Consider the following 21603-nt stretch of genomic DNA (forward strand, 5'->3'; position numbering starts at 1 on the left):
ATGGAGTAGTATTGTGTTTAAACACTTATTAAATTCATATAATACGTATTGAACTCGCTTTTTCTTTTTGTTGGTTAAGTCAAGGGTGGACCAAAGAACGTGAGGTTTTCTTTTTTTCTTAAGGCAAATTTCAAAAAAAAATTCCCGCTCTTAATTTTCATGATATCAGGTTGAAATGTTGCATACAGATTGTGTGCACCTTTGAGTATTTCCCAAGTTTTTTGACATCCCTACGTGAACCCAGGACTGGGCTCGAGGAACGCAAATGTTCCGTGAGGGTGATATATATGTATATATATTACAAAAATTCCGGTTTTTCACGAATTTCCGGGTTCAGGTGTATGATACGGACATGTGAGTGGTACAGTTGGAAAGGGCGCGTAATACTGAAGAAAGTGACGTTTGAACCATGATCCTGGGCCAAATGGTAATCTTGTAGGAATTTTTAGAGTATATACAAATCGGTCACCTTCATATTTTCAAGAGATTTTCAAATTCCTACATGAACCAGTTAGGCACAAAAATTTTGATTTAAAAAAAAAAAAAAAAAAAAACTCCCGATTTTCCTGTTTCTTATGTATAATACGGGCAATCGAGTACCGATTGTCCATACCGTTAGAAAGGATACTCTATTCTGAAAAAAAAAAAAAAAAAAGGTATGAACCGTGATGCAACAATAAATAGTAAGGAAGCAGTAGCTGTTTGAGTGAAAGTCTTAAAATTTACCTCAAAAGTGGAAATTACAAAAGGGTTAAAAGGAAACGTGTAGTTTTTTGTAGGGTCCAAGGCGTTTGTTCTTTGTTTCTAAAAATACATATTCTAGTGTATATACGGATTTGAGCAATAAAATAATGTGGACGACTTAATACCATACTGTTAGTTGTAAAAAATAAAAAATAAAAAAATATAGGACTATACTTAAAATATCCTGTTATTTTTCGGATACCGAAAGCTTTTGCGGTACAATGTTGAACGTATTTTAATTAAATTAATCTGTTGCTTAGAAAAAAAATGTTTTGTGTTTTCTTTTATATTTATGTGTGTACGTTAAAAAGAAAGGGAAAAAAAAAAAAGAAAAGAACTACCTTGCCTTCATCTTTAGAACTGGAATTTCTGGGCTCAAACCCGTTCGTTCACGGAGTTGCTAACATTGGTATTATCCTATTAAACTGTGCAATATCCGAAAAAAAAAAAAAAATACGTCCCATGCTGGTAGTATTTTATTCGTTAAAATATATATTTTGTGCACTGCCTATTTATCGCAAAAGGTACGTACATTGGAGCTAAGAAAATTTCTGAAGTAGTACAGATGTCGATATCATAGATCGTATGGGTAGGAAATATTATCTCATTTCCGGTATTTACACGGCTGTTATTTCAAGCTTTGTCTAAAAATACAATGAGGTACGATTTATATCTGTGACAGTTACTGCCAGGACAGTAGTAGAAAAAATAAATTTTCATGGACCACTTTGAAGAAAACTATTAGAATCATATTGTACCATATGGTATATTTGATCTTGAGTAAGATATTGAATTACTTTTAAATTTGTATGCTTTATTCTTAATATCATAGATTATTTTTAAAACTATTTTCGTTTCTAACAATTGCTGTACGGATGGAATCAGACAAGTTCGTGAAAATTTCTTTAAATATGTCTTAGATACATCTCCAGTCTACATCTTAGTGCATTAAAGCATATCATTTTGAAATAGTATTCAGTTAGAAAGAAATCGATTTTAATCAGGCACGTACGCAAGAATTTATTTTGGTAGGGGTCCAAAGCTTTTTGTAGAGGTCCAAATTCAACATAAAGATAAATTATATTAAAATGTGTAAAATCAACCCGAAAAGTAGACTAATTTATAGAAAAGTGCAGACCCCAGTGACGTGCCTCCTTGTGTAATCCCGATTGCAGTGAGAAATAGTTAAATAAACCCTGGTAAAGACAATAAAGAGGTTCACGTGACCCTTTTATTATAAGCAACTAACATTTCTTTGCTACTGCGCAGGTTGCATAGAAGCTAGGAAATGTTACAGATTATGAATGTGATACAAATAGCCACCGTTAATATCACCGTTACCCACGAGAATGTTAACATGCTGACTCAGTTAACGAACCTGGTCGTGATAATTGCTCTAGTTGTCTATTGTGAAGACACAATTCAAAAATTCGCATTCGTTTAAGAGTTATCGTATGAAGTAACGGACGTATGTGCTAACAGTGCAATCTTACAAATTCCATTGCTTGATCCTAATAGGAAAATTACAGAGAATATGGTATTTTGGGTAAGATTTAAAAATAGTCAAATAAACAGAAACGGGGATATGTAGGCTACATCCACCCGTTAATTTCATCCGACTTCCAGTTCCCCTTCCCCTTCCGCTTCCTTTCCGACTTCACGTTCAGTGCTGTCAAGGGTTACCGTTTCTCTACTTTGAACTCACCTTTAATTTAGAGCATATCTGAGAATTGTATTGTCAGCATGTGTGGGAATTATCCCTATGGGACACATTATATATTGCTGAAATATGCATTTTTGGGTAGCGTTTGTGTGTCTTACGTTGATATGAACCATCACTCCACGGTTTCTCGTATTCAAAATAACGCGTGTTGCAATGTGGTTTTTCCACACTTTTGAACGACCCTAGCTCTGGAACTGTGCACTTTTGCTCACATTTTCATATATATATATATATGAACCTGTGAGTAAAACATATATATTTGATGGATTGGTATATCTTCTTTGTTATCTGGGACGTCGTCTCACACAGTGCAATTCGAGTCCTCACACAAGGGCCCGAAAGTTATACAATTATATATATATATATAATTGTATAACTTTCGGGCCCTCGTGTGAGGACTCGAATTGCACTATGTGTGACGACGTCCCAGATAAAGAAACACAAAGAAGATCTACCAATCCATCAAATAGTTACGTCGATTCTTTCACGGATGGAAGTCGATATACGTTGACACTAGGATCACTTACTCTAGCATAACAATCGATGTAACTGTTGATGAATTCGTAGAGCAGTGTTAATGGTTCCAACTTAATCTGCGACGTTGCCACATAGGGAAATTTTGATTCCCTCTAGCGGCTGAAGAAATACGATTTTCGGTTTATTTTGACCTGAAGAATAGCACTTTGTTGTCCGTGGGCACTATTTTTGTAACACCCTATATATGTATGTATATATAATTAATAGTACAGTACCTAACTGTGTCGCGATATTGTGGGATTCAGTAAAGTGTGTCGTCAGTGGAAAAAAAAAAAAGCCGAAAATCATTTCTTTCTATATGTCATTACTAGTTTGTGAGGAGAAAATTCAGAAAAATCATGACAAGAGAACGAGTTTCGTTTAGGTGTAGAGTTGATTCCGATGACCAATCGCAGTTCAGCGAGAAAATGTATGCATTGGATTTAAAGATGAAAGCAATCAGTTCTATAACGTGAGCAATACTTGTTTTGGACCTAGTGTAACACTATAATTCAGTATGATTGTTTTGAATGTCACAACCTTCCTGCAGAGCATCGCCCTTGACTGAGAAGTTGCGTGACAATTAATACTCGCACAAATTTGTTTGTTATTTGTGTTTGTGTATTAATTGATGCAAATATTCAATTGTGAATGCAATGGTAACCTATGAATACTAATGTTTTATATATATTTAAAGCCTTAGTTTTGACATTTACATCCAAAACTGGAAACGACCCTGGTAGAGTGAAAATATTTTAAAACTAAATTAATTTATGGAAAGGAAATTCTCCGTCAATTAAAGCCCAATTCAGCGTAGAAGCCGGATGCACATTCACTGCTTGCCTTAATGGTAGTTATTACTGTATTTTGTTGCAAAATTTTGGTTGATTTAACACTTTTTGAAGAAAGAAAAAAATAAAACTTCCTCAGGGTATTTACAATCTCAGTATTTTTATAGACTACGCTTCTTTCTAGCATTCCATAATTTATGTTGATTAAATTGTTATGGTGTTGGAAGATTGCCGTTCTGTTAACTAATGATTCGTTCAAAAGAGTGGCACAATTTTTGCCTCCTATTCACAAGATTTCTTGACGTAACGAGCGGTATTTCTAGCTGCATAACTAGAGACAGGTAGTATTGAAACCTGCTTCGTGCATTACTCTAAAAGGCTCTTTAGCAAACGTGTTTATCCTCCGAATCTGAAATGTGATGTGCATGCACTATACATAAAAGCGGAACTGCGGAAATACTATTCAGAATGCAGTAATGATTCTTTTTGTTTGGAAAACAGTGTCGAATCTACGAAATATCTTTTCAAGAACGTATTTTATTCTTTTATTTGTCAATACTAGTGTGTTCCAAGATTGTATATTCACGCTCCACCTCTTCCTGTACCGAAGCTCAGTATCCTACGCCCAGAAATGTTATTTTATTTTTCCATTTCGCATATTATTGATTAAGGTAATGGCTATTTTTACGTTGTTTTATGCGGATAAGAAACAAATTTTGTCAGTGAGCAAAATCTAGTGTGTTAAACTACCAATTTGAGGTTAGCATATCACAAAATCATACATATTCAGAAGTTGGGTGGTCCCTAAATAAGAGGTTGTCCGACTATAGAAATTTCGATTACTTACACCACATATTTTTTGATTCGAGTTCATCGTCACTTTCAGTAGCGAAGCTATCAGCTGTGTGCATCAGCGAAGGTCAACTGTTGAACTACGTTCAACGTTAAGTCTCGATCAAGTAATGGATGAACTTTCCGACTTTGAACAGTTGGTTTTCGAAGTTTAACTCCTTGCTTAGTCGACAGTACTTAATCAATTGTACTAAACTTTGATTTTCAATAGTTCAGATACCTTGAACTACGTTCAAATTGAAAGGTTCAATTTTGAACTCGTTTACATGAACGCCCATTTCATGAACAATAACTTCGTTGAAGCACACGGCCGTATGTAAGACGTGAACCTACTGATTAACATGGGATCCGTACAACACGAGCTCCGACCGGGAATTGAACCCAGACTTCCTCCCGCGCCAAAGATGCGTACGCTATCCACATAGCCACGAGGGAACTCCTCACACCTCCGCTAATTGTGTGCAGTGTACAGTAAGTATATTAGTTGTGTACGAAGATGGCAAAACGCCATATGTCATTATTTGACTATTATCTTCTTTTCTTTTCTCCAGTAGTTGACTACACTGAGATCTATATGCTGGCGAAAGTTAACAATGATTTAAAAACACTTTTTTTTTTTTTTTTTGTTTAAAAAAAATATATTATTTAGCACTATACAGTGCATTTCGTTTTTACCAATAGACTGAAAGTATTTTAATTCAAAAACTGCAAAAGTGTACATATCGTGTTTTGCCTCGTATGGAGTTGTTCATATATGCCAACATTTAATCGAATACTTTACTCATTGTTCGATTTACGGGGAGGGGGAGTGTTTCCCTCCATAAAGAAGCAGAAGTATCGCTGCGAGATATGGGCGTGTACTGCAAAATATACTTCATGTGTAGTTTTCTTCTCAAGTACCTGTTATCCCGTGTAAAAATGTCTTAATTCGCATTTGTTCAAAAAGTAAAGTAACGCATTGAGAACATAAAACATTGTCATTATTATTAAATACTGAAAATATAGATAGAATTTACGAATCATTGTTTTATAAATTTATTGAGAAAAGTCTGCAATAGTCACCTGTAGTGTACATCCTGCTGGCACACGTTTGTTTTCGATATTTACTATACTGATTTACGTATTTTCTATTAGAGAAAGTATTTTCTGTGCTAAATATGTGTGAATTAAGAATAATTTATTTTCTGTTATTAGTAACTTATTAAATTCAAGGGGAAGAGGTTATATGTGTCGTATCTGAGTGTGTCCGTAAAATGGAGAGTTCTGTCCTGTAATAATACACATATTCTCTGAACAAAAAAATCTGTTCTCAGTTCTGTCCTGTAATAATACGCATATCCCTGGACAAAAAAAAAAAAAAAAAAAAAAAAAAAAAAAAAAAAACTGTTCTCATTATGGAGGTATCCGTTAAGAGAGGTTTCATTTTACATATATTGATATTGTTGTCAGTAACAACATGCTGTTTGCTGTGTTCTACATTTATTAATTTTTTTTCCAGGTGCAGCAAATAAAGGTACAAGTACTTTTCGAAATGTGTAAAACAAAATTTTAGTTTGTTGATGTTTCGCTTTTAGGTGCATTGCATACTTTCTCTTGGCGTCCTTCCCAATGGCGGCTTCCGAGTTACATGCCTTACCACCTGGTCTAATGTAAGGCAAATCTGAAGGTTGATTCGCGTGAACAGTTATTTTAAACCATACACACAAGTCCGGCCATTTTGTGTTCATATCATGTCAGTTCATTGACTTTCATTAAATATAAAGGCACTGATATTTCGCGGACATTGATGAACTAATTTCCAAAATTGAATTGACCGATAATAAATTCATATTCTATCCAATCTGATACAGGAAGTGTTTTATATCATGGAGCATACTTCGAATGCTGAAATTACTACTAACGTTGCTTCACGTTTTTATTTGGAGTTTTAACATCTTTTTTAATCACCGAAACTGTATGGGACATATGCCTACACCTTAATTTGGAATCCGAACTAAGTTCCCACTGGTTACTCATAGGAAGATCATTTGTGTATCCTATTTCTGCCAATTTGCATGAAATTAAAAACGTGACCTCTAACCAGAACAGTAAAACAAGAAAGGTAGGGATTTTTTTTTTCTTTAGGGTTAACTTCAGTTCACCTTACATTCATAGTTTGCAAGTATATAAATCTATTATTATGCGAAACACAGTTTTCTATAGTGAGTTGTGTAGAAACAAAAGCACTTGAAATTATCGCAGTTTAATATGATTTTAATAGCTTATGAAAATATTTCCGAAAAGCACTTGACTGACTTCCTGAAAACAAGGATTGACTCAATCCATCCCTCCTTCAGCGATGCAAGGCTTCGGTTGTCAAGTCAATAAGGACAGAAACCTAGACGATAACGGAGCAATCAAGATTTAATAATAATAATAATAAAGTCGCCTGCTCTCGAGGAAACGACGAATTGGAAATACTAGTACAATATTTTAAATTGGGTTCTCTGTTATAACCGAGGGAGCACCGTGCGTCAGTGGCATAGCGCTCCCCTCAATGCGAGGGGTTCCTGGTTCGATCCAAGACTAAGGTTTGTAGTGGACAAATAGTCTTCGTGGATATTCTCGAGTTTATTTCGCTTCTTCCCACTTCTCATTCCATCTATTCACTTCATAATTATTCGCTTTCAGTAATCTTCCGGCTTCTTTGACCTACAGAGCATAATCGTTGGAAGTAAAACTGGAAAAATTTTCTATTTCGCTCCACAGCCAAGTCGGATTTTTTTTTTTTTTTTTTTGCATGTAAAGAAATAAGGTATAAAAATGTGTTCATGGCTTTTTAAAACGTATTTATCTAAACAAATAACCAATAGTGTCAGGAGGCTCAATCTCCCCTGGTCACCTCTAGCTACGGGCCTGCTAAAAACTGGTTAAAAGCTGTGCTATGAGGATTATTTTGCACTGGTTAACGAAATGTTTTCTGGTAAGGAAACTCTCGAAAGGAAACTGTGCGTGCACGTGAGAAATACAACGTAGCCTGTGTTGTGTGTGAGTTATAATAGATGGTAAAAGTTTTAAAGACCTTCGTGTTTGCTTTCTATTGACCTTCATTTCCTCAGTGGAATGTTAGGTAGAAACGCGTGTACACTGATAGTCATCATAATGGTGCAAGATAAAGATTCCATCGTATCCATGTTTTTGTATCTGTTAGTTGTTTTTTTTATAGGAATGTTCATGCCATAGGCTGTTGTATGCCTATAGTTCACTAATAATACGGTAGGTTTATTATATAGGCCTACAGTTGCCAGCTATGGTATATACATTCCACTTGAAGGTAGGGTTGCCAGTTTCTTAGACAAAGAAAGGAAGATTTTTAGGGGGGGGGGGAAGAAGATATGTAATGTTTAAAATGTACATACTATAACAAATATACACACATTTATATATATGCAAGCCCATATTTACGTATTTTACGCTTCTGGGTGTTAGAAAATTTTGCCCCGCCCTCTTGTTTTAATTTCGTATTCAGCTGTATAAGCAATAAATAAATAAATAAATGGCAAAAGATAGAACACTGTAGTATCTCGAGGACGTTAAATAAAATCAAAAGTCACAAAAACTACTGAATACTTGTGTACATAAAATACAACACAATATTGTCGATGAGCTTCCAATTACAGTTTATCAGTTAAGTTTTCAGTATAATGGGGACACTCGGTTGAAAAAGTGTAAAAAGTTTTTTTTTTTTTTTTTTTTTTTAGGCCAAACATTCTGAGTGATATTTTCCTCATTCACACCAGGTAAATGCCGGGATGGTACACTCATGTCCAAAATAAATGTCGCATATCTATAACTGTCTTTTTGTAAGAATATAATTAGATAATGATTTTGTTGGGTACTTTTAATATTGATACTATGTTTATAATCGGGAAATGTATATTTGCGGTAAATTTCATAGGAAAAGAATTATAAATACGAAAATTATAATGAGTAAAATAAAATGTTGCTAAGTGGACAACATAGATTTATTTTCATTTTATTGTTTTTATTTGCTGTTCTTTTGACATGAAATTTACCACATACATTGTTGTCCATTATAAACATACTAGCATTGTAAGAAATACCTGGGAATTCGTTATCAAATTATATTCCTACAACAACATATTTATAGACATACGACAATAATTTTGGACATGAATGTACCTAAGATGTAAGTCCCAGGCCGCTTCCCTCCTTCCCTTTCCTCTCCTTTCTCGGATAGTATGATCTCCAAGGGACGTCATCCATCATATGTGGCTAACGTGCCCATAGATGCCGAAAACCCAGAAGCCTGCTTCCTAATCCTTATCCAGTTTTCAGTATAGCTCTCCTTTAAATTTCTCTTTGACAGTTCGTTTTTTCCCCCGCTTACTATACTTTAGTCTCAATTTTTTTGAATATACCGCTCCTTGAAATTTGCAATCCTAGCCCCGAGTCTGTGTGGTCCGTCCAATACGAGCCTGTATATATGGTTTCACATAGTAACGTAGGGCAATTTTTTATTAAAAAATAATTGCAATACTGAAACACAAACATCTTACATAAATATAGTACACAAATCCTTGTCCGCTTTTAATTATATTTTAAGGAAGATTGCATCTCTTAACAATCACTCATCATTTTCTATACGTTTCAAAAAAAAAAAAAAAAAAAAAAAAAAAAAAAAAAAAAAAAAAAAAAAAAACAAACGAGGACATCGAAATATTCACAACCACTAGGAATTTTGCATTTATTGTTTCGCAGTAGCTACCGTTCTTGACATCAGTATATCACAGTCGATCAAAACTGCGATATGATCGAGACGATGTTGACAGACAAAGGTTAAGATGCTAAAACCAAACTATTTTTAAGCATGGGGTTTGGGCGCCGGTTAGATAGAATATAAAGAACGCAGCCTGTTTCATTTTCTCTCTGAATACTAAGTTAAATAATTAGATTGCGTCATTGATTAAAAAAAAAAAAATAACTGACTACGTTATAAAGTTACTTCAAAGTAGGCAGACTTATTTTCTTGATTTATTAAAACAAACGCAACAAATCGTTTTATGAGGAAAATAAAAAAAAAAAAAAAAGTGCAGAAAAACGTAAAACTTACGGGGAAAACGTAAGACCTGGAAACTACTTTGGGAGTGCTTATCAATCCTACCCATTTTTTTATTTCTACAATATTACCCTCACCCCTCCATAAAAACTTCTTTTTTGCCTTTATTATTTAGTATTACAGAAGGTCAATTCACCTAAGATGGCCAAAGTTTGTGCGCTCACCTACTCACGACAATCCCTTCCTCCACCAACGGTTGTGCTCGATGTTGTGGCGCCACGAACCTAGATTATCGCCCTGCAACGCAATTTCCACTGAAGCAGTGCGCATCGAAGGCGTGTGAGGGGAATTGTAGATCACACTGCTTGACAAGCTTTCCAGAGCCCCACTGTGAGGGACGCCTTCGCGCGAGTACTTGTTTCAGAAGGCCAAAGGCGCATAAATCCATCGGCGACGCATCTGATGACTTTACAGGTATGGACAAGAAGGTATAACAGACACAGTCCCCGTGGTCATACGCCGATAATACGTGACAGAACTGTGAGCAGTATGACTGAATGCTTTGTCCATGTGGATCCACACCTTTCGGGTGTCCCTGCCAAACAACTGTAAGATGTGCGTTGTGTATAAGGGTTCCATGATGTTCGTTTGAAAGTAGGCTGCATTCACTTGGCCGTCGAATCCGCCTTGGCAACTCCCTACTGGTGCAGAAACCTGCCACCACCATGAAGCCTTTCGAAAACTTCTCGCGACATTCACGGACGAACTCACCGCGGCCCTTCGCGTCATGTGGTGAAAAAAATGGCCCTGGGCTTATTGGTGTCATCAAGGTAGATCCAGGCTTTATCCAGAGTGACAGCCCACTGCCATTTGTCACCTGCGAGGTATTGTTCGTACAACTTTCTTGCGTTCGTGAATCTTTCTTGAATGTGCTTTGGTGATAACTTATGCCCCATTGCCTTATGACGTTTTTTCAGTTCCAAATTATCCTTTATGACACACTGTGCTCTGTGATATCCTACATGAGATGGCAAGGTTGCTGTGGGTGGGTGAGTTTTCCTTCACAACTGATGCCCTGATGTTTCTCAGAACTCGTAGTGTCTGGCTGGACATGCCCATTTCCTTTTCACCCTCACGACTTGATCGTGATATTTAGGGCCGGTGCTTTTACAGCGTTACCTCATTTTATCGCCCTATTTCAATAACTTAATTCCACATTGGGTGCTACGGTAAGATTCCTCTGGCTAGTTTATCGAATTTTCTTCCTTTCCTACCCCTAAAACTAATGATAGTTCATTGCAATGTGATAAATGGGCATTTGTCGAGAAATGCTTTTAAGAATTTTGTTTATATTTCATAAACGAATACTTCATTAACAACCGTATAAATGATATGTCATTTCTTTGGGAAAAAATCTGGGAATTTACTGTTGGGTATAAGTTTTTTTTTTTTTTTTTAACATTTTCTGAAAAACGACTCAGGCGATTTTGTTCTTATTTTGTGTATTAATATTTCACAACACACTACAATATGGCACAAGTTATTTCTCCTAAAGAAACCCACAATTGGTAGTTTACACTTGGGGAATGGAAGATTCTTGCAATTTGAACACTCGTTCAGCTTCCACCTTAAAACTCCTTCTCGCATAGCCTCGGTGTTGAAAGGGGACCCTGAACTTGCATAATAAAAGAACAAACATTTTTTTATTAACATACACTGTATGTCATCACGGGGAATAGTGAAATCTGGAATCTCGAAGAGTGCAAAGGATTGGAAACTAAACAAACTTAACTAAATATTTTCGATAGATCTGGAAAGAAATTACACATGAACTATCTACTCATTGTCATTTTTCGAGAGTTCTTTCTCAGACTGGATTCATTTCGAACTTGTTTTAGAATTAGAAGGGAGTTCTAGTACCTTATTTGGATTGACTAGACCTTTGTCCGCAGATGGAAAGATCATTAACTGAACTCAAGTACTCGCATTGAATGATCTTTTTTCTTCTCTTGATTTTCTTATGTCAAAGAAATGACGAGACTAACCCGTGACAAAAATGATCAGATTCGTTTCAGTTACTCTAAACAAGGGAGGAGGCCCAGAAGTCCGAGTAATTAATGTAGGTAATGTCTTTTAATGAAAGAGAGACGAAACTATTTTTGTTTACCGATTTTATTATTTATTTATTTAATAATTTATCACCAGATATAGTTCAGAGGCCATTTTATACTGGATCTCTAACAACAACAACGGAAAGAATTTGGGAAGGTATCGGTTTAGGGCCTGTTTTAGTAGGAACTATCCCGGCATTTACCCGGTAAGACTGAGGAAAACCATGGTAAACCTCAGTCAGGATGGTCGACAGTAGGAATCTAATCCACGACCTTCCTAATGCGAAGCCAACGTTTTACCACTTGAGCTACTTCGCTGGGTATTATTAATTAATTAATCGGTGTATTGTTGATACAAAGATTATGTCCTTATATGTGCCTTTGCTTCCTGGGATTCTTCGTGGGTTACATAGGCGGCGCCAGCATTTTGGTAATGTGGATGCAGGTTGGGAAGGGATAAGACATAGTAAAAAACAAATATATATATATATATATATATATATATATATATATATATATATATATATATATATATATCTTAAAATGCTACACAATAAAAACTTTTTTGTACATATTTAAAGAAACGTCATACATGGGTACACGTGTATGTGAGTTATGAATTTATCAAAGACACATCAGAATTTTTAAGTGTATAAGGATACTTTTTTGCAGTGGCATCAATTACAAGAGATTTTATAAAGACATTTTCCTGTTGAAAGGAACCATGGCCTTAAAGTCTTCAATGACATCTTCAGTATCTATGCCTACTGAAATCGACCTTTCAACAAAAAGCAACAATATGGAGTTGAGTCTCTGTTGAAGCATCTTAGTTTCGACTTGGCATAATTTATCTTGGAGAAACTCTGTTCGCATAAGGACGAAGATGCTCTGTCAATACATCCTAATATTGTTGCCAGAACGCTCTGCACTATTGAGCCTTAAGATCTCAAAAATAATGCTTAAGTTTTACTAAAAAAAACTATAAAAACACTGTATGCTAGCAAGTAAATTATGAGAGGTTTAAGAAGTTATTCAAATATATCCAGACAGGATATAATAAATATACAAAATAGAAAGGATTATTGTAGAAAATTTGAAAATCGAAGTTAATGTGGGTGCAGCTGCACCCACTGTGGCGCCGCCTATGGTGGGTTAATTTTCTGTTTCTGTACTATGGAAACCCAGGTAACATTCGAGTCCCAGTGGAAGCTTATGTGATTCGGATCACACTTCAAACTGTAGAAATATTTGTGATAATATCCATCGTGCTGAAAACATGTGTTAAAGTTACGCATATTTGTGTATATATGTGTTTTCCTGTGTAATTCCTGCTCGTCACGCATGTCAGTCACAAAATTATTATTATTGAATTATTATTTTTTTTTAAATCAGTAAATTGGTAAACTTTTAATTCAAAGAAATTAGAACTGCCGATCAAGTTAATGATTGTGGTGGTCTTTAGTTCCGGGTGGTGATTGCGTAATAAGACTCTTGTTTTACTTATCTAAGAAGGTGCTATTAAGGGAGAAAGCAGACGGATGTAAACAGAAGGTCACAAATACATCGTTCAGTGTAATCATGGCCAATGCTACTTTCTTCCGTATTGTTCATGAGTATTATATCTTTTTAAATGTAGTTTGTTGAATTTTTGGGCATTTCTTTTGCAAACACTTAAGCACCAGCATTTGAATCCTGAGAAATGGAACAACTTGCAGAGAATGTGGCAATAATTGTAAGTACTTCATTGAGCTGCTAATTTTTTTTATTGAATATTTGAAAGCGCTTAGGTCATATGCACATCCATTGGTAATTTATTTCGACATTCGTTGCGTGCATGGCGAGAAAGGAAAATAATTTACTCTCTAAACAACAGTGAATTAAATTTTTTTTTTGTCGATAATTAGCTAGTTAAAAATCCAGGCCCATGCCTTTCAAATATCAGGATGTACTGACGTCAATGCTGTGTTCTTAACTACATTTTTTTTTTTCGGGCAAATTTCCTGTCTGAGATATGCTTGACTTTAATTCTGGTTGCAAATGTGTTCGCGGGGGGGGGGGGGGGGGCACTCGGTCGAAAAAGTGTCACAGCTTTTTCAGGCCAGCCACCTTGAATGAGGTTTTCCTGGATTTTCCTCATTCACACCAGGCAAATGCCAGGGTGGTACCTAACTTATAAGTCCCAGGCCGCTTCCTTCCTTCCGCAATCCTTTCTTCCTTCCCTTTCCCCGGATAGTGTGCTCATCGAGGGATGTCATCCCTCAAACATGACGGGCTAAATAGCCATAAGATGCCGAGAGCCCAGAAATCTTAATCCTAAATCTCCTGGTTGCAAATGTGAGAGTGACTTAATAATAGAGCACTAAGCCCTGGATGAAGTTTGTTACTTATTTTGATTACTGCTTTTTGCCAGCGTTGTAAGTATATGAAACGAAACCAAGATGCTTAAGCTTCACGTGGGGTCCGAAATAACGGTATCGAACTCAAGATCTCACCATGTAAAGTGTCATTTTTTAATACGCCTGTGTATCTCCTTCATTCCAGAGCTTATTTCATTATTATTCCCTGCAGGTATCATTGGCACTGGCGTCTCTGGCATGTAAAATTTGGGGGGGGGGGCATCAAAGGAAGTAATTTAAATGGTACTACCTAGCCCAACGTGTTTATTAACTTCGATTCCATTTGTTACCTTTCTGCTCACCTTCACGGACCCCCTAAAGTATATCAAGAACTCGATCACAATCGTTTCACAGCCTGAATATTATATTCCAAATAAATATAATTATTATTATTTATATGATGTTCTGTCATTAGTAAATAAATTAAATTAGAATAAAATATTGAATATTTTGTACTTCAAAATATTGGGGGAGACGCGTCCCCCTCGTCCCTCCCGCCAGAGACGCCCGTGATCATTGGGTCATTAGCCTAATTCACTTGTCAATCCTGCATACAGAGGATGAATAGGTCCAAGCTATGCGCACATAAACTATTTAAGAATTTTTAAAATTTAGACAAATAGATGTTACTGTAACTATGGCATAGCTCAGAAACGGCACTGTAAAACATGTTACGGCTTCATTTGGTTATTTATGCAATACATAATAATGCAGAGAAAGAATATTTTATTTCTAGAGATTTAAATGAACAGACAATTATCATTGGACGTAAAGTCCAACTATGTTTAAGAATCTATTATTCATTTCTTCTGTAACACACACGTAATAAATTTGCAATAAATCATGGAACTTTGGAACCCTTGCAGCTGTCTTTGACTTAATACCGTACACAACATGTTTCAGATTCATTTTACTTCTGACTTTTAACAATGTAATCTTTCAAGAACCCATAATAAATTGTAGAAATATATCACGCTCTACAAGGTCTTAATGAACATCATGTCATAAATTTATGACGTGATTCTGCACAATAAAATACATATGCCCTAAATCGCATAGTTTCCGAGAGAGAAACTACTGAAAATGAAAGAACAATAACTTTAGAGCTGTGTTTCTTAATAGATTTTAAACCTTCGCCTCGTGATAGACATACGCTACAAATACCTAACAACCCTACAAATACCTAAATTGCCTCCATGTGTGAGATTCGTTGTATGTCGACACAGTCAGCTCTCTCCTGTGGTTATGCAACCATGCATAACATTTAATACTCTTCCCTCATGTTGAATCCGATTGCATTAGGCACTTGCTGACAACAAATTCCTGTTTCCTAATGATGTTCGGCCCACCTTTTCTGCAGTCTTTTGGGGAATCCCTTGTGTAGTCATGGAGCATTTTTGAGTTTTTTCCCTTTTCAACAGCTTCTTGCTCGGAAACTGTTCAGTTTAGGGCATGTTGATATGAACTTTTGTGTATAGGCCCTACTGGTGTTCGGTCACCTAAATCCACGACGCAGAGTTCATTAACACCCTATATATCTATATCTATCTACCTATCAATCATATATATATATATATATATATATATATATATATATATGATAGATAGATATAAAATATAAGTGAACATTATCTGACCTTTAGCTTGGCTGCGGTCAGGTAAAAAGCTCTACTGCTTCCCAGTAGTGTAGCGACAGAGATACACAAATTAATGCACCCTCTTTCACCAAAGCAATACTTACCATATATTTATTTACACAAATTAATGCACCCTCTTCCACCAAAGCAATACTTACCATATATTTATTTCTTCATTTGATATACAAGAATGATTCAAAAATTAAGGTAATAACAGTAAGGTAATAGATACTTTTTCCTCAGATATATATACAGGGTGTATGAAAAATCCAAGGATCTTATAAAATAGAGGATCTGTCTATATGTATCTTCATCCTATTAAATTAATGAAGCCAAAAAACAACCGAACATCGGCAAGTCTGATTGGCTACTCTCGTTTCCGCCATCGGCTGATTGGCTAGTTTCGTTTCCGCCATGATTGTTGGCTCAAAACATTGCGATCTTATTAAACGGAGTGGGTAGGGTAGGGGTGGTGAAACTGTGACGTATGGCTTCAAGTTTTTGTTGTAAGGGCAGATCCTCTATTTTATAAGATCCTTGGAAAAATCCGTGGCCATAGGCCAACTCCGTTATGAATAAAGATGCCAAAATGGAAAGAGAGGAAAATTGTTGGAAACAGATGGATTGGTGTAATTGTTTTTCCAAGCACACCAGCCATTTGGGCTCCATACTGGTATGTTAAATGAAAAAGTAACGTTTTCAGTTCATCGGGCTTTTCGAACGGCACGCAAAAAAGACATGGGGAACGTGCACATTGTTGCATGAGGAAATCTACATAATCTTGAATCCGTTTCCTAACAGTGCTGTGTTGTTGGTAAAATGAGGCCAAAAGAACAGCTTGTTGACATGGTAACGTTGCTTTTCATTTAACAATAGAGCGTTTTACCAGCATGGAGCCCAGTACCGACAGCTGGTGCGTTTGTAAAAAGTCCACAGTTTTAGATTGAGACAACTTTAATTTCTTTCCATTTTTGGGTCAAAAGATCCAATATATTTCAGGCAAAAATTTTCTTGTGGGCCTTATATATGGAGAACTACATATAGTGTAGCAAAACCCAAACTATCACTTAACTCAGTATGATGTGCTTATTCCGTAGAAAATACGAACATTCGATTTAAGGGCCGTTCAAAATTTTTGTGGCCCCTGATCCAAAAACTAATTATTAGCCAAGATAGTAATCTTTTGATCCATTTTCTTTATCATTCATAAAATTCTTGGTCAAGGCCGCAACCTTTGATCCATTTTTTTTCATTCCTAAAACTATTGTTTCATACCTTTGCTCGTTACCTACTATTGTAATCATCCTTGAAATTTGTAGGTTACATCAATTATAAATGATACTAAAGATTGATTAATTTATATTAATGAAGCATGTGTTTATATTAAGGATAGCCAATTGCGGAATTTTTACTTTGCGGAATCCGGAAAGTAAAAGTGGAAAAATTTCGGAATTCGGAAAAAATCCCGATTTTCGAAAAATTCCGGAATTCAGAAAAAAATCCAAATTTTGGAAAATTCCAGAATTCGTAAAAATTCCAGATTTCGAAAAAATCTGAGATCCGGAAAGTGACATTTCCAATTCCGCAAAATTTTGTCCATTCCTAATTTATATCAATAACTTTGTTAATATATAGGGCATAGCAAAAGTCCAGGGTCACGGACGAATTCCTATGAATAAAGATAAGAAAAAATGTGAAGAGAAAAGTTGTTCGAAAAAGTAATCGTACAACTCTTTTGGATTCCATTGGTATGCTAAATGAGAAAGTAACATTGCTAATTGAGCACGCTGTGTCCATATTGCCCTATCATATCAACAAAATAGCATTGTTGACAAATGAATTCGAGATTTTCAGCGTTCCCTCATACAACAATGTGCACGTTCCCGTGTCATTTTTGTGTGCCCTTACGTCTGTTCGAACCTGACACAGACACAATGCTGCACAATTGCGTTTTGGCGTTTTGCTAGTGTGGAGCCCAAACGACAGGTGAAATTGGAAAAATTCCACCACTTTATTGAAAACTATCCTATTTTTCAACACCTTTCCATTTTTTCGTATCTTTCTCATAATGGAGTGTGCCTGTGGCCCCGGACTTTTGATACACCCTGTAATACGTTCGTGACCCTTTCCTCTGAAGACTGAAAGTGCTTCGGTCAAATTACTAAATATTATTTTGAAGGAAGCCTTATGTAAATTATGGTAGCCAGTAGTGGTAAGATAAGTGGGGAAGCAATATTTAAATTAGGGATGGGCAAAACCGGCCTAGAAAAACCGAAACCTGAAAAAACGTCATTTCGGTTTTCTCCAAAACCGGTTCGGTTTTTTCACCAAAACCGGTTTCGGTTTTCTCAAAAGACCGGTTCGGTTTTCACCGAACTGGTTTCGGTGAAAACTTGGAAAACACAAAACTATTTCTGTGGAAACGAATTCGGTTTCCGGAGAACAACGAAACACTATTCTGGTCAAAAATAGAACAAATTTTGGGAAAAAACGGAACCGGTTTTGAAGAAAACCGAATCCGGTGAAAAACCATACTGGTTTTTGAAAAAACGGTTTCGGTGAAAAACCGAACCGGTTTTTAAAAACCGAAAAACCGAGTTTTATGCCCATCACTAATTTAAATATACAGGCAGTGGCGGCGATTGGACGATAAAAGTGGGGGGGCAAGATATGATCTGAATATGTGTATATCAATGTTAGTGTTCCTGGTTGTTTCTAACACTTTGACGAAAGGTAGTATAACTAATAGGATACTATCTTTTTCAGTTAAAATACCGTATATCGTGTTTCATATTTAATTAAGTAAATTGACAAGAGCAATGCACATAGGTACTAACCCTTGATTCCTTGCTCATGAACATCTTAAAATTCTGTCTGGAAAATTGTGTGATCAGATTATTTACTAACATATTTGTAAAACAAATAAATAGTAAGGATATTATTAATCATACTAATGAATAATGAGGCTTGTTTTGTAGAAGTTGTATTGAAACTGGGGATTAATGAACAACTTACATTTTTAATTCCACACTTGCCATTAAATGTGTTATTACTCTTAAAAAATGAAATATAGTAAATACTACAAACATATGCTACGACTCAATTTTAATATTAGTTCCTTTGAATTGCAATTATAACGCAATTCCTGTAGCTATCTTAACTCCACGGGAAGACAAATAACCAATACACAGTTACGCAAGGACAAATATTATATGGTACCATTTTTTTTCTATGAACCAGTAATATATGCAAAAACTTTACATTTCCAAATAAAATTATATACATTAACCATTTTAAATTAAGTCTTTTTAAAGGTAAATTATTGAATTTCAGTCAATCAGCTACAGCATCAGCAATATTTATCCTAGGATCATGGTTAGTACCTCATTCTCTTCAGAATAGAACAACTTTTCATACGGTTCCATTTACGTTTTCCTATCATGTACCCAAGGCGGGAAATTTTGAGGGAAATCTGGATTTTTCTGATTTTTTCAAACTTTGATCCCCTCTGACCCCATTTGTCAACCCACAGATCTCAAAATCAACTGAAAAATGCGAAGGGGTATACCAAATGTGTATTAAAAATTTCAAGCTTCTATCTTGAAAACTAAGTGCGGGAAAATGTTTACCAATGAGCTAAGAACATTCCCACAATGCCCCAGATGACCCGGATGTAATATAAAATTTTCCTGAGACATCCCTATTTATCCTATGATCATTGTTCGTACATCATTCCCTTCAGAATAGAACATACTTTCAAACGGTACCACTCACATGTCTCCACCATGTACTTGAGGTGGTAAAATCATGAATAAATGGATCATTTGTTTGAAAAATATTCCTTCTTTGTACTTTTTTGCCACTCTGTACCCCCCTGTTTTAACGCAGAGATCTGAAAAATACAAGGGGTGTACTAAGTGTGTGTGCAAAATTTCAGTCTTCTAGGTGCAAATGTAAGCCCGCCAAAAATATCTCTACAATACTCCAGATTCCCGTATAAAAAAGGATCTCAGGTAAAAATTCCCTGAGACATCCCTATTTATATTAGGATTATGGTTCGTACATCATTCATTTTAGAACAGAACGCCCTTTCAAACGGTACCATTCACATGTCTCCATCATGTATCTGAGGAGGGAAGATCGCTAAAAAAAGGAATCTTTGTTAAAAAGATATCCTTTTTATTTTTAACCTTTTTGCCCCTCTGGACCCCCCTGTTTTATCGCAGAGATCTGAAAAGAATCTGGAAAATATTAAGGGGTGCACTGAATGTGTGTGCAAAATTTCAAACTTCTAGGTGTAAAAGTAAGCCCTGCAAAAAGTAATAAAAAGTCATAACAAAAAATATTCTTAGTTATGACGTCATCACACTCTACGTCTCGACGCAGAAAGGCGTGAAAGCATATGTAACGTGTTCTACAATGCCTCCAGGCTTGAGAAAAAAACAGAAGTAAAAAGCTTTTTTGGTAGTTTTTAAAATCTAATAATGAAGATTCGAGCCTATCACCGAAAAATATATGATATAATTTAAAAGAGTTAAGTGGTCACTTCAAAAAAGTGGGGGGGGGGCAACTGCCCCCTCTTGCCCCCCCTAATCGCCGCCCATGTATACAGGATTATATTATTTAAATATTTAGACAGTGAAGATGGTAGGTTTAACGTCGCTCGTTAACAGTTTTGAATTGAATAGAGGAGCAGGGAAAATCTCTTTAGGTTGCGCAATCTTGTTCAGGTCAGAAGTATGTACTTCACGTAGTTTCAGAAAGACATATGAACAGTAATTGGAGCGTGTGAACATCTGCACCATTTGTGTGTACTCGAAGAAACAGTAGTAGAACAGAAGAGAGTATATCTCGTAGACAATGTACAATTTGATGCATATTGCAATTGTATTGTAGTGGATGTTTACGCAGTCTTTGACACGTGGCAATGTTTTATTTCTTGTGATTGTTTGTAAACGTAGAGAGACCTTGGATATACAGCTGGAATAACTCTTCTTCACGCAATGTTGGGAAGATGCGTCATTAATGTGAAAAGATACTTCCTTATTTCCAGAGCTTCTTCACTTCGCTTCAGAACTTTAGTATACATGTTCTTGTTTGAGTGATTAGCAGAATTGTAATCGAATTTCCATTCATTATCATCAAATTAATTAGAATTTAATATTTTGATGGGGCTATTTACTCAGCGGTGTTAAAAATAGCTTCAGTAATCTGCCCTTGGGGACGACTAGCGGATGTTCTGCGAGTCTCGTTTTAGGCTGTTCTCGTGACAGATGGCAGGATGTTGGTGTCGTTATAGGATTAAAACTGTAATGTAATTGTTATAGTGGAAGAAATGAGAGCTCGACTATTTCCTGTGACAATGCAATAAACTGACCCGTACTCCTTGAAGTTTACTAAACATGGATGTTGTATCACGTTGGTTTTCTGGGAAATACAACACTTTTAGGGTAAGTTTTTTTTTTCTTATAATTTTAAGCTGACCGTTGAAAGGTTTAAAACCGGTAAAAAATTGCACACTTACCCGCTGCACGTAATGTTAATCACGTGTAAGCTGGTGGTGATTTACAGGGATAGCCACAGCCGGCTTTTAGGACCGGGTTACGCCCATGAGTTTTTTCTTTCTTTTTTTTTAAGTGTGAGGACATGTTGTTTCATTGAAAATGACAAATTGAACTTTAATTATATGATAATGATGGTTTTAAGAACACTAACTTAAGTTATCTAAGTTTTGTCCCAACAACTCAAGTTTCCTCTCAAGTTTTTGGGAAGGA

General features: G+C 35.8%; 1 protein-coding gene across 14 annotated transcripts in view; it reads left to right on the plus strand.

The window, feature by feature from the left end:
* Nucleotides 1–21603, plus strand: part of mtd (TLD domain-containing protein mustard) — a 1050893-nt gene that overhangs the window by 905662 nt on the left and 123628 nt on the right. Inside the window, exon 1 of one of the 14 annotated variants that reach the window (XM_081769488.1) lies at nucleotides 13481–13528. The exons of 12 other annotated variants lie outside the window; for them this stretch is intronic. In XM_081769488.1, coding sequence (XP_081625614.1) covers nucleotides 13496–13528 — 33 coding nt within the window. In that variant the 5' untranslated portion in view covers nucleotides 13481–13495. Of the gene's footprint in view, nucleotides 1–13480; nucleotides 13529–21125; nucleotides 21280–21603 lie in introns of those variants that run through there. One more of the 14 variants, XM_081769487.1, reaches the window with a different exon arrangement.

This window comes from Thermobia domestica, chromosome 8 (assembly GCF_964235325.1).
Source record: "Thermobia domestica chromosome 8, izTheDome1.hap1.1, whole genome shotgun sequence".
NCBI classification, from domain to species: domain Eukaryota; kingdom Metazoa; phylum Arthropoda; class Insecta; order Zygentoma; family Lepismatidae; genus Thermobia; species Thermobia domestica.